Consider the following 13,038-nt stretch of genomic DNA (forward strand, 5'->3'; position numbering starts at 1 on the left):
TGACCACCCATGGCTCCTGCCTGACCCCAGCAGCTCCCCCACACCAAAACAAAGCCCCGTTACACAACGGGCCCTCGTGACCGCCGCCCAGAAATGGAAAGTGCTGGCAGTCCAGCTCCAAATGGAATCAAAAAACCTCCCAGCACGACAACAAAGCTCCAAACAACCCCCCACCCGAGGTTTGGGTGGCTCCAGACGTCCTGGAGATGATGCCCAAACCATCACCGTGCCCACCCGCTGCCCTTCATCCCTTGTCCCCTGGGGATTCTCCACCACTTGGTCCCCATCCAGCCCCCCCGGGGGCACGTGTGACTCTTTCTGACCCAAACCAGCCCCACCCCGGCGGTGGAGGAGGAGGAGGAGGAGGGTTGGGTCGGGCCAGGGCTGCTCCCGGGGTTTCCTTTCCTCTTCTGCCAGCCAATGTCCAGGCAGACGCTGGAGCAGCGTTGGTGCCTCTGCCTGGAGGGAGGTGGCCCAGGCGGGGCTATAAATCCCTGCCCTGACTCCGGCTTTTCCTCCTGCCCTGCCTGGCCTTGGCTGTGTCGTTTGAGCTCTCGGTGAGTTGGGTTTTTTCCCACCCCTTCCTCTTCCTCTTGGCCCCCCAGATGCCTTCCAGATGCCCCATCCCACAGCGGGGTCCCCCTGCAGAGGTTGAGTGCGAGCGAGCAGAGCTCAGAGGCTGCATCTCACCTCGGAGGGCTGGAAAATGTGTCCCCCCTCCTTGCCTGGCTTGGGGCAGGGTGGGAGCTGCTGCTTCCCCCCCACGTTCTCCCCTCTGAGGTGGCTTTTCTGGGGGTTGCTCAGCACCAGGCAGCAATGCCCAGCCTGGCTGCTGGCAGGAGGGTGGCATTAAGGAGGGAGTGGGGATGCATCTAGGTGCTCTAGAGCAGTCTGGGTGATCTGGGGGGGCTGGGGAACAGCGTGAGGGTGTCTGGGGACACCAGGCTCTGCTCTCACGGGCTGTTGGTGCCCCCAGGCTTGTTGGCATCCCCCATGGCAACGCCCCTGGAGCAGTCGCTGGCTGTGATGGTCTCCACCTTCCACAAGTACTCGGGGAAGGAAGGGGACAAGTACAAGCTCAGCAAGCAGGAGCTCAAGGAGATGCTCCTGAAGGAGCTGCCCAGCTTCAGCGTAAGTGTGGGGCACCTCCCACGGGCACGGCTGGGACGTGGGGATGGGAACCCTGGCTGCAAAAACCTCAATCTAACCCCCTCCTTCCTTGTTGCCCCCGGGGCAGAAACAAACCAGCGACGCCAGTTTACAGCAGCTCATGAGCAACCTGGACTGCAACAGCGACAGCGAGGTGGATTTCCAGGAGTACGTCACCTTCCTGGCCTGCATGGCCATGATGTGCAACGAGTTCTTCCAGGACTACCCCAACAAGATGCCACGCAGGAATTGAGCGTGGGCCACCAGCCCCGGGCCACCTCTTTGCCCCCACGACCCTCCCGCTGTCCTCCTGATGTTCCTTCAATAAAAGTGGCTTTAAAGAGAGTTTTCTGCGTGCTTTGCCACGGGGGTTCCTCCCCGTAGGGACATGGAGGAGACCATTTCCCTCCCACGTGTGGGCTGCAGGTAGCCTTGGATGAGCCAGGGCTCTTCTGAGCTGGAATTTGCTCCTTGGCAACAGGTTTTCACAAAGCCAATGCCACGGGAGGCTCTGCCCAGCAGCACCCCTGGCAGCATCGTGGCCGTGCAGGAGCTCTGGGAGGGTTTAAACCCTCTGTGGCAACGGGTCCACAGCTTTATTTTTCTTTAGCCACCATTATGGAGCTCCCGTGGGGGTCAGGATCTGTTCCCCCTACCTGCTGCCTCCGTGGGGCAGGACCTGCTGTGCTGGGGAGTCACCCGGGAGCCTCGTCCCTGCCCTGCCCCAGGAGGATCCTCGGGGTGGGGTCGTGGCATGCGGAGGAGCCGCTTCCTTGCGTGCCCAGCCAGCCCTCCTGGGCCACTGCCACGGAAGGACTCAGCCCGTGGCTATAAATATGAGTTGCTGCGTAGCCACAGCCCTCCCTGCCCCACACCAGCAGGTCTCCATTTCCTCCCTCTGATCTCCTTCCCCCCCATCAAAAAGCTGCTGCCAAATTTGTCTCGCGTGCTCCAGATGTGCACCAGGCCCCTTCCAGATGTGGATGCTCCCCTCCCTGCTTGGAGCAGATCCTTCCTCAGCTCTTTTGGGGCTGCTCCGAGGTGCTGGCAAGTGAGGAGGGCACAAAATCTCCATTTCATCCAGCCTTGGCTCTGCCCCCCTCTTGGTGCCACTCCTGCCAGCCCTGGGGCTGCGTGCGGAGACGTTTGGGCTGCGCCCCGTGAGTCACCCGCAGCCACCAGCCTGTCCCACACCCTGGGGTGTTGTGACGATGAGGATGTGGAGCAGCCAGACCCAGGGGGAGTGTTTTTGCTCCCTCCTGCTTCGCTGGTATCGAGGCAAAGAGCTGCAGAGCATCCCCCGGGGTGGAGAGGGAGCGATGCCCCGCGGGCTCCCCGCTCCTTGCCCCAAGGTTGGAGCAGCTCCTGGCTGCTCGCCGAGCTCTCTGCACCCCAGTGCTGCCCACAGCCATGGCACCGACCAGGTCTGGACCATAACAAAGACAAGCAAATGAAATTTTGGGAGTACATCTCCCTCCTGGGGGCGGGCTGGCCACGATTTACAGCACTGAAGGAATACAAAATATAGGGCTGGGCCAACCGGTAGGGTGAGGGGTCTCCAGGGCTTTTTGGGGTCCTTTTTAAAGGACTTTATGTCATTTTTTCTTTGTATTTTTATGTTGTAAACTTTTGTTGCTCTGTTCCTGGTCATTTTTGGACTATAAGTAAATTAAAACCTCCTGGATAAGCCTGTTTTTCACTCTTGCTGGGGGTGGGTGGGAGGGACTCAGCAAGGGGCTGCTCCCAGCACTCGTGTCCCTGCAGGGTGATGCTCTGCCTGTCCTCCTGCCCATGATTCCCACCCAGGCACAGCACTCTCAGCAACCTTTCAAGGGCTGCTTTGCCAGGAGACCGGGGTTGCAGCTCATCTCTCTGCTCCCTTAGATGGAGGGTGTAGATGGTGGGTCTCAGAGACCCCAGCTTCTGAGACCCACCACGCCCCTCAACATCAATATTAGGAAAAAAAACCCCAGTTTCCATCCCTCCAGGCTCAGTGAAACACCTGAGAACGTGGCTGCATCCCTCAGTGGGGTGAAAACGACCCCTTCCAAAAGCTGTTGGCTCTTTCGATGCCTGATCTGGGGCTATTTGAAGCTGGCATGACGCTGTTCTCGGGCACCCCTCACCCCACCACTCCCCTGCCCCCAGCTCCATCCCTGCAGCACCAACACTCCCAGCCTCGTGGCCACCACTGGCCATGGAGCAGATGCCAACACCCCACGGTGGCCCTGGCAGGTCCCCTCACACCCTCTCGCGTGTCCCGTCACGTCTCGCTGCGGCTGCACCCGTGACCTCCTGACCTGCCCCTCCAGAAGGACCCACCCATCCTCCCCCATCACACAACCTGTCCCTTTGTTTCACTCTTTTGCAATTTTGGCTTTTTCTGGCACCAGTTCCTCACGTTCCTGGATTAGGAGGCTGATGGGGAAGACGTTGCATCACCGCTGCCCTTCCCAGCTCCTAAAAACCTTAGCGGCTGTCACGGGCTTTTTCCTCTGCTGGTCCCAACGCATGGACATGGACTGAAGGGCTTGGGCATCCTCAGGGGCAAACTCCTCACTAGCCTTCCCCCAAAACTGCCTTTTTCCCAAGCCACATGGGGTTTAGCAGCCCTGGGAACACAGGGAGGTCTTCCACGTGTGGCAGCATCCCTCCAACACCGGGAAGAGGCAGCAGTTGCCAAAGCCCTTGGTTATCATCAGGCAGCAATTAGAGCTGCTGGGAAATGCCACCTCCTAAGTCCTCGTGGCAGGTTTCCACCTTGCTGACGTGCCCAGGTTGGGAACGTTCTTTCCTGGCTCCCTGGCTGGCTGTTAAGAAATGATTCAGGAGGAATGTTCCTCGTGATTTTGGAGAGGTGACAGGGGGGTGGGACACGTTGGCCATCCCCCGACACCCGTGCAGGCTGAGGGAAGACCCCTCCACCCCAAGCCCAACTCAGCAGCGTCCAAGGCTATGGGAGCGATCAACCACATCCCACCCCACTGGGACAAAAAGGCATCATCCCACTGGAGACCCTCACCCAGCACCTTTCACAGGATCCAGAAAAATTCCTATTCCTCTTCTCCGTGGTCCCCCAGGCTCCGTGGGGAGGTCCTGGCTCCCGGGAAAGCCCTCGCGCCGTCACCGAGCCACAACGTTGGTTCCTTCCAAATGGCTTTTTTTTTGGTGTTTCCTCGTTTTGCCCCAAGGAGTTGGGTCTGTCCCCTCCCTCCTTACGAGTGGGAGCAGCCCGTTCCTGGAGCCTGGGTGTGCTGAGGAGCCTTGCACAATTCCCGGGGTCATTGGCCCGGAGGAAATTTGAGGGTGTCACAAATCGTAGCTCAGGGAGAGTATAAAAGAGAGCTCACCTCCAGCACGCCACCACTGCTCCTGCCGTGCACCAGCCTCTGCAGAAGTCAGCCCCAGCTCTGCTCCCAGGTAAGGAGGTCCTGGACAAGGGGTGGCTCCAGGCTTTGGGCTGCTGGAGGTGCCACCGGGATGAGCTTGACCCCACTGGGCAGCCCTTGGCTGAGGCTCCTGGAGGAGAGGAGAGGAGAATCCTCCTCCTCCTCTGATGAGATTTAATGTTTTGCTGCCTGTCTCTTTCTAGCAAGATGAAAACCGACCTGGAGCTCGCCTTGGAGTGTGCCATCAACATCTACCACCAGCACGCCATCAAGAACCCCATCGATGACTACCTGGACAAGACCGAGTTCTCCGAGCTGCTGAAGGAGAACGCCAAGCCCTTCCTCCACGACACTGCACCAGTAAGAGCCAAGCATGGCAGGAGTGGTGGCCTCCCTGGGGCATGAGGGTCTTGAGAGCCTCCCAAAAAGGAGGGAGGGTTTTTTTAGGATTTTCCTGAAGCTTTGCCATCCGTGCTGGGCAAGCCTCATTCTGTAGCCGTGGGCTGGTAGGGTGTCCCTGACAACCTGTGCTTCAGATTGACTCTTTTTCACGTTTGTCCCACTGCAGCCCAACATGTCCATCGATGACTACATCGGAAAGCTCTTTGCCAAAGCAGATAAGAACCACGACGGCCGCCTGAAGTTCACCGAGTTCCTCACCACGCTGAATCTCATAGTCATTGATGCCCACAACAGGTCCCACAAGCATCCAGATGGTGGTGATGGTCACAGCCATGACCATGGCCACGGTCATGACCACGACCATGGTCACAGCCATGACCACGGCCATGGTCCCCGCCATTGAAGCAGTTCCCAGGACAACTGTGCCCACAGGACTGTGCTCCTCCAGCAGCACGACCCCTCCTGTCTTTCCACAGCCCCAGAAATCCTGTGACCAAAACTTTGTCATCTGCTTCTGTCTATGGCCTTGAAATAAAATTTCCTTCTTCAAGCACCAAATGAATCCGTATTTTGTGTGTCCTGTTGTGCCAGGGAGGATGCAACGTGCACCCAGCCCGTGGCTGTTGAGGGGTTAAATGCAGATTGCACTGGAGAAGCAATGGGAAAGCCAAGGTGACATGGAGGGACCCTGCTCCCTGTAGAGCAGAGAGCCAGGACAACACTGCTGGTGGGTCCCAGCTCAGCACACAGGGAGCGTGGCAGACCCCAGCAAGTTCCCACAGCCTTCCTGAGGCTCAGCAGGTTCCCTGAACAGAGTGGTGGTCCCCAGAACCCATTGACCCAGCAGAGAGTGGGGTGTGGGGCACCCCATCGTGGTGGGCAGGTTCTTGAGTAGGGGTAACTGGTGGCTGTGCAGGAGCAACCCCAGCTCTGGTTCTCCCAGCCCCTCTTTGCACCAGCTCCAGGACGTGCCAGGGTTGAAGCAGAGCTGGGGACTCCTTTCTCTGGGTGGTTCCCCAGACCTAGCTCTGAGATTTGGGGTGCAGGATCCTGGGGGTACGTGCGATGCTTTTGCAACCCACAAAGCAACCAACGCTTATCTCACAAGTCCCAACACAGGCAAGAACGAGGCCAAGAGCCTCTGGAGAGCTGGCATTAACTCTGCCCAATAAAGCTGGGTGTTATTGTAAGCGTGGGGCAACAGTCACCCAGGTCACAGCACATTCAGAAGCCACCAAGAGCTCCACATGAGTGGGGAAGAGCTCCAGTGACAGTGTTCTGAGTGGGAAACCCTCAGGCTTGGGATGCTCCAACATTTCCAACATCAACTTCCACCAGAAGCCTGTCCCATGTGAAACCAAGCCACAGAAGGAGGCACGGGGCCGTTGGGTGGTTCTTTGCACTCAATGACACAAGTCACCGCTTTCAGGCTCCACAATTTTACCACTGGGGAGCCACCCTTGTCCCCTCAGAGTCAGACCCTATTCACTGTCCTGCCAGGGCACCTGGATGTCACCGGGGTGTCACTCTCCTGCAGATTTGGGTGAACACAACTGGGAAAGGTGGGAATCCAGAGCCCACAGGTCCATCTGCGTGGGGACTATGCAAATAGACTGGACAAAACCCCATCCTCAGCCCGTGCTTTGCATGGCCAGCTTCGGAATGAGGATGCAATTTTGGATTGTTGATAGTCCCTGGTGAGTAGAGCAGGGGGAAAAAAGCAATAAAGTGAGTCAGGGATACCAGAATAAAACTCATGCAACAGTTCTCGAAACCACCCTCGGGACACGTAGGAAGCATCCTCAGACAGGAATGGTTACCCCTTTGTTTTTCTGTTCTACCTTCTTCCTGGAACCTATTGTCCTATTTTTACATCTTTTTTTACAGTCTCTTCATTCTTCTAATACCGGTTTTACCAACACCAGAGGGGTGACATGGGGGTGACGCAAAACACTTGCTTGTTAATTCTCCACGCAGCAAAGACCCCGACCTTGAATTTTCTTCATTACGTCCAGTTTCCTCCATGAAATTTCTGGACCAAGAGCAAAAAGTCTGGCACAAACGACGTGAAAATAGAAGGGAATGGGAAAATACTCTGGAAAATGATGTGTTGAGAGGTAGATGATGCCTTCACCTTTGGTAACGTTCAGCCAATATTGAAGAAAATGGAGAGATCCTGTTAAAAACAACCAAGGGACCAAGCCACCCACGTCTCGTTGAAACAACCCAACTTTCTTCCACACCAGCATGAGAACGCACAATTTTTTCCACCACATGGCAGATTTTTTGTCAAGTTCTGCCAATAAAGACTTGCCCTCTACGTTCACGTGGAGGTGGGATGGAACATCCAGAGTTTTTCCCATTCTTTGCCCAACACAAGAGAGGCTCAACCCCGTCGGAGGTGGCGGTGGGGTGGAAGAACAGCATTTCCAACGCCCGGTGGGTGCAACCAGGAACTACAAGAAGTATGAGATGGGGAGGGGTTCAGGAGTTCCCACCTTGCAATTTCCAGGTGCGGGAAACATTAACTCAAGCTGTTGCTTGCATCAGGTGTGTCACCACCTCTGATGAAAGAGGACCTCAGACATGTATAAAAGGGCTGCACAGAGCTCTTGAATCACTCCAGGAGACCCATCGCCTGCAAACCCTTCTTGGAGACCAGGGTAAGTAACGCCATGGTGGTTCTGGAAGGAAATCAGATGAGGGAGAAGAGATTTTGAGCAGGGCACCTCACGTTGTGCCTGTTTTCTTCCAGAACGATGCTTTCTACTTGGAGCAGGGTAGGAGGTTGGGTTTTGGCTACAAGTAGCGATGAAGGCGCTTCCGTGCCATCCTCAGTGGGGGTGGCATTGTTTTCACTGGCAAGGAAAGAGCCCTTTGAGGGTGGCACCTGCACGGTGGCACCCAGCAGAGCAGCATCTCTGTGCTCGGAGGAAAGGGAGATCCACAGAGAGGAGGAGGAGGAGGAGGAGGAGGAGGTCAGGCAGAGGCTGCAATGGAACCCCAACTGTGTTCCTTGCCTTCAAGTCATCCTCTTTGTCAGATAAGTGACTACAGCCTGATGGGTTTGTCTGACTTGCCTGGCAAACGCCTCCGGGTCAGGAAAACCAAGCTGCTTCTTCAATGAAGCTAAAATTAGAGGTGGTTGGGTGATGCTGTGAAACGGTGATCTTCCTAAAAACCACTCATCACCTGCTGAGTGCTGAGGAGCTGCCAACCGGCCCCTGGGCACGCCGGGTGCTGCTGCCTTTGCTCAGCCCCGGAGAGATGAGGCTCCTGGTGTGGATCTGCTGCTAGGTTGGGGTGATGTGGGGCAACCCCCTTGGGGTGCCTGATTTTTGATGCATCTCATGGCTTTGAGATTTCTCCACACAGTTTCTGCGGGTACCTCAAGAGCTCAGCCATGTCTACGACTGCCAGGACCCCAAGCATCCGTCCTGAGTGTCAGAAGTTCCCTGGAAACTGCACACTGGAGATGGCCCTGAAGAAGATTGTGGACGTCTATCACCGTTACAGCACCCGGGAAGGCCACCCTGACTACCTCAACTTCAAAGAGTTCAATATACTGCTCAAGGAGCAGGCACCGACCTTCCTGCAAGCTTGTGTGAGTGCCACAGGAGCTCTGCTGGGCTCTCTGGGAGATGTTCACCTCGGAGGGGGCTGGGGGGCAGGGGAAGAGGCTGTGATTGCCTCCAGGGATGCTCTGGGGGAATGGGGTGCAGCCTCCACCATGACTGTGGTCCACAGAGTGGGTTTCTGTGATCAGACCCAGTTTATCCACACGCTGTGGGGCCACACGTGCTCATCCCTCCTGCCACCACAGGGGGATGAAGCAGCCAAAAGGGCTTGGGGCAAGAGCCTGTCCATTTGGGCTTTTAGCTGGAGGCTAAAAGGGAGAAGGTCACAATGACCTGGCAGCTCCCAAACCCTTCCCAAAGCATGCAAGCATAAAGCTGGCTCAATTTCCACCAGTGGGTGTGCACATCAGGGAGGAGGGGGGCACACTAACACACGTCCTGTCCCCCAATTTCAGGGCAGGAGCAGACCCAACTACCTGACCAAGCTCTTTGAAGAGACAGACGTAATTAATGACAAACAGTTGACTTTTGAGGAGTTTGTCATCGTCTTGGCCAAGTTGACCGACGATGCCCATCACATCATCCACAACGAGGACCGCTGCAAACCAGACAAGGATTGAACATCAACACTCAACCCACCCGAAACGTGGAGGGGGTTGCTTGTGGGAATTGGGCTCTAGCTGCTTTCTGTCTGCTTGGATCACTCACGCTTGTGAAACAATAAAGCATCACTTGAAGTTCGTTGAGTCCTTCCTACCTCAGCACTTCCTTTTCATGATGGGAAGGAGGGGCGTCAACTGCAGCCAATGCCTGGTCCTACTGGCTGGGGGATAAAGGTTTGTCTAAATGAGGCACCCCAAAAACCCATAAGAGGCTCATGGTTGAGATGTAGTCAGTGGGTGAGAGCTGTATTGCTCTCCAAGAATCACAGAATGTTTTGGGTGGGAAGGGACCTTTAAAGCTCCTCTAGTCCCACCCCTCTGCAGGGAGCAGGGACGTCTGCAACTAGAGCAGGTTGTCCTGTCCAACCTCTTCTGGGAGGTCTTCAGGGATGGGGCATCGACCACCTTGCTGGGCAACCTGGGCCAAGGTCTCACCACCCTCAGGGTAGAACATTTCTCCCTTCTCTCTAGTCTAAATCTCCTTATTTTAGTTTCAAGCCACCACCTTTCAACCTGTCCCAACAGCCCCTGCTCAGAAGCCTGTCCCCAGCTTTCTGACAGGCCCCCTTGAAGTCCCAAAAGGCTGATCTGAAACTGTTGTTCTGGGGGGCTAGAAGGGTACTAGTGGCCAGAAGACCAGCACAAGGCATCTTCTGAGCTCAGTCAGGGTTTTATCCACCAGCTGCAGCACAGAGCTGCTGCTTTAGAGGTTTTTCTCCTGGCAGAGGAGTTTTTCTGCACAGATTTGGAAGGGCAGAGCCAGCCCAGCTTGGGGGAGCACTGCCTGTTTTGCCCATCCTCATCCCAAATTTTCCCCTTGGCCATGCCAAGGACATCTTCTGGATGCAGAATCACCCATGAGGAGGAAAAAAAACATTAATACTCATGCCAACAGCAGCTCCCAATGGAACACAGCCTTTAACCATGAGAACAAGCCAGGAAAAAAATCCACACAAGAGTTACTATGGGTATATATAGCTCCTAGTCCATGGGGAATGGTGAGATTTAAAATTTTCTCCCCAAATCCCAGCGAAAACTCAAATTTCAGAGTTTTCCCACACAGACAAGTCACCCAGAGGGCTCCCTCCCAAAGCTGCTGGATCACCCACTGCCCAGCTAAAAGGAAACTCTTGGATGGGTTCCACCTCAGAGCTGTTTTTTCCACTAGTAAAATACTCACCAAAATCCTGACACGAGGGCACAAGGACCTTGTCCCTGGTTGAGTCACCTGGGAGAAGTCTTGCAGCACCAAGAAACCATTTCTGGGTGCTAAGTACACTGTAATCCAGCTCTTTTCCTCATCAAGTGCTCAGGTATCACCACCCCTGAGCAGGCAACTGCCCCAGCATGAGCAAGAGCAACACTTTGCAAGTGCAATGGCCATGCCCAGCCCCACAACCTGCTGGAGCTCCAGGAGGGCTTGGAGAAGGTCCTGCAGCCGTTGCATCATGGACAAGAGAGCTGCCTCTCTGCTCCCTTTGAGCTGGACCAAGGTGGTGCCCGCCAAGCAGTTGAGTTTGTAGGTGTTTGACATGGCTGAGGCATGGAAAGGGTTTTTTGGCTCGAGCTGAAGGGTTGCTGGCTGCCCTGGGAGGTGGTGGAGTCACCATCCCTGGAGGGGCTTAAGAAGTGTGTAGACGTGATACTTCAGGACATGTTTTCGTGGTCATGGGAGTGTTGGGTTGATGGTTGGACTTGGTGATCTTAGAGGGGTTTTCCAACCTTAATGATGCTACAATTTCTATGATTCTGTGGCTGGGAAATCCTTTCCTGTGACTCCAGGATGGGAAAACCTTTCTGCTGCTCCAGCTCCCGTGGTGGCTGCTCATGCCAGGCTGCAGTTGGATCATTGCTGGTCTGATGATGCTCAAAAGCTCTCAGGAGCCAGGGCCACCATGCTCCTTGGCTTCCCCAAGCTAGAACATACATCCTGTCCTGATCCTGGGCTACAACCTGCTGTGAAATACGGAAACCCACATGGTGACCAACCCTGCCGTGCCCTCTTCCCACATCAGCCAGCCACTTGCCTGTAAACATGTGTTTTGAAAGACTTTTGCAACCATTGTTAAGCATGGGGGTGGCCCTGCCAGGGCTCAGGTCCTCAGGGCAGAAACAAGTCCTGTCACCTCAAACAAGCTCATTCACTTGCCATGGCTATCGGGTTGCTTGGCCCAGGCCTGCTTCCCACTCCTTCCCCTCTGTAGCTCCAGCAAGGAGACGTTTGCCCAACCCTGGTGGCTTTGGGGCCACAACTGTGGCTTGCTGCTTCAACGTGGCTTATGGCCATGGCAGGACAGAAGCTCCCCCTGTGAGGAGAGCTGCAGAACCAGGTAAGAAGTTGTCCTGGCACACGTCCCTGTGACCCTAAGCAATCCCCAGACTCCTTGGTCAACTTAGTGGCTGCACTGGCACTAAACCCCCCAGATTTCTGGGGCTTCATCCCTGCTGCCTGGTGAGCACATCCGTGGGTCTAGCCACCATCTGGTTTTGGTGATCCTTGGCCTATCCTAGACCCTGTAACCTATCCTGGCTCTTCCCACCTCCAGGATGATTAAAATGACCAGAAATAGGGTTTCCTGAAATTGCTACAAAATTCTGCAACTGAGCAGACGGCCCCTGACACCCTGTTGTGAAACACCCCAGACCTTCTCCAGCTCTTCTGTGCACCAGGGCACTCCTGTTGTGAAATGCAGAGAAGCCCCAGAAGTGAGGGCTGAAGTCCAGGTGGCCACCATGAGCAGGGCTGCAGCCCCACGGGGCTGCCCAGTGTCATACAACCCCAGACTGGTTTGGGTGGGAAGGGACCTTCAAAGCTCCTCTAGTGCAACCTCCCTGCAGCGAGCAGGGATGTCTTGAAGGCCTCCAGGAATGGGGCATCGTTCACCTCTCAGGGCAACCTGGGCTATGGTCTCACCAGCCTCAGTGCCACAACTTTCTCCCTTCTCTCCAGTCTAAATCTCCCTCTTTTAGTTTAAACCCATCACCCCTTGTCCCAACCCTCACATCATCTCCGTGGCCTCCTCTGGCCCTGCTCCACCAGGAGCTCAGCTCAACTCACCAGAAGCTCCTGTAGCTTGCTCCAGGCTTGTTCATGGCCCTGTTTTGGCCTCCACTTTGTGTCTGAGATTAGTGTCATGTTTGGCAGGTTAAACAAACCCCCAGACAAGTCAGCTGAGTCAGCAGGCAGAGAATTTTAATAAAGGAGCACTGGAAAATCTCGTTTTGCTCTTGATCTTCACCACTGGGAGCCAAAGCGCCCGCGCTCGGCTTCCTCAACACCCAGGAACAACAAAAACCAGCCAGCCACGGAACGAGGACACGGTCCTAAGAGCTAAACCCACCCAGTTCAGCCACACCTGGTCTCCAGAGCTCAGAGCATACCTGGGGTGGGGAGAAACCACCCTTGGCACCGGCTGTTGGTAACCTGAGGAGATTCAATGAAGTTCCTGGAGCCCTGCCCTGGATTATTTGTCTCTCATAAAGAGCTGCCTGCTGCAGGCAGGGGATGGTCCCACCCAGGGACACTACCCTGAGCACCATCTCTGTCCCTGTGTCACACAGGCAGCCCTGCTCGTGCTCTCAGTGCTGGGCTGGGTGAAGTGGTGGGACAGTGGGGCGATTTTGGGTGCACAGGACCATGGAATCGTACAGTGGTTTGGGCTGGACATGACCTTTAAAGCTTATCTAGTCCAGTTACCTGCAGGGACATCTGCAACTAGAGCAGGTTGCTCAGAGCTCTGGCCAACCCCACCTGGAACAGTTTCAGGGATGGGGCATCAACAGCCTTGCTGGGCAGCTTGGGCCAGGGGCTCACCACCCTCAGCATCCAAAATTTCTTCCTTACATCCAACCTACATC

The 13,038-nt window shown here is 55.6% G+C and overlaps 2 protein-coding genes across 2 annotated transcripts; both read left to right on the forward strand.

Annotated features, from left to right (window-relative positions):
* The first annotated feature begins 993 nt into the window (after positions 1 to 993).
* On the forward strand, positions 994 to 1,402 carry LOC103781939 (protein S100-A4-like). Its single transcript, XM_008949672.1, has 2 exons — positions 994 to 1,137; positions 1,238 to 1,402. Exons 1-2 carry the CDS (start codon positions 994 to 996, stop codon positions 1,400 to 1,402), a joined length of 309 nt encoding a protein of 102 aa, XP_008947920.1.
* A 3,343-nt stretch (positions 1,403 to 4,745) lies between these two features.
* On the forward strand, positions 4,746 to 5,343 carry LOC103781951 (protein S100-A9-like). Its single transcript, XM_008949683.1, has 2 exons — positions 4,746 to 4,898; positions 5,107 to 5,343. The coding sequence occupies exons 1-2, from the start codon at positions 4,746 to 4,748 to the stop codon at positions 5,341 to 5,343; spliced, it is 390 nt and encodes a 129-aa protein (XP_008947931.1).
* The last annotated feature ends 7,695 nt before the right edge of the window (positions 5,344 to 13,038 follow it).

The sequence above is a fragment of the Merops nubicus genome, unplaced genomic scaffold, assembly GCF_000691845.1.
Source record: "Merops nubicus isolate BGI_N331 unplaced genomic scaffold, ASM69184v1 scaffold29720, whole genome shotgun sequence".
Taxonomy (NCBI): Eukaryota; Metazoa; Chordata; class Aves; order Coraciiformes; family Meropidae; genus Merops; species Merops nubicus.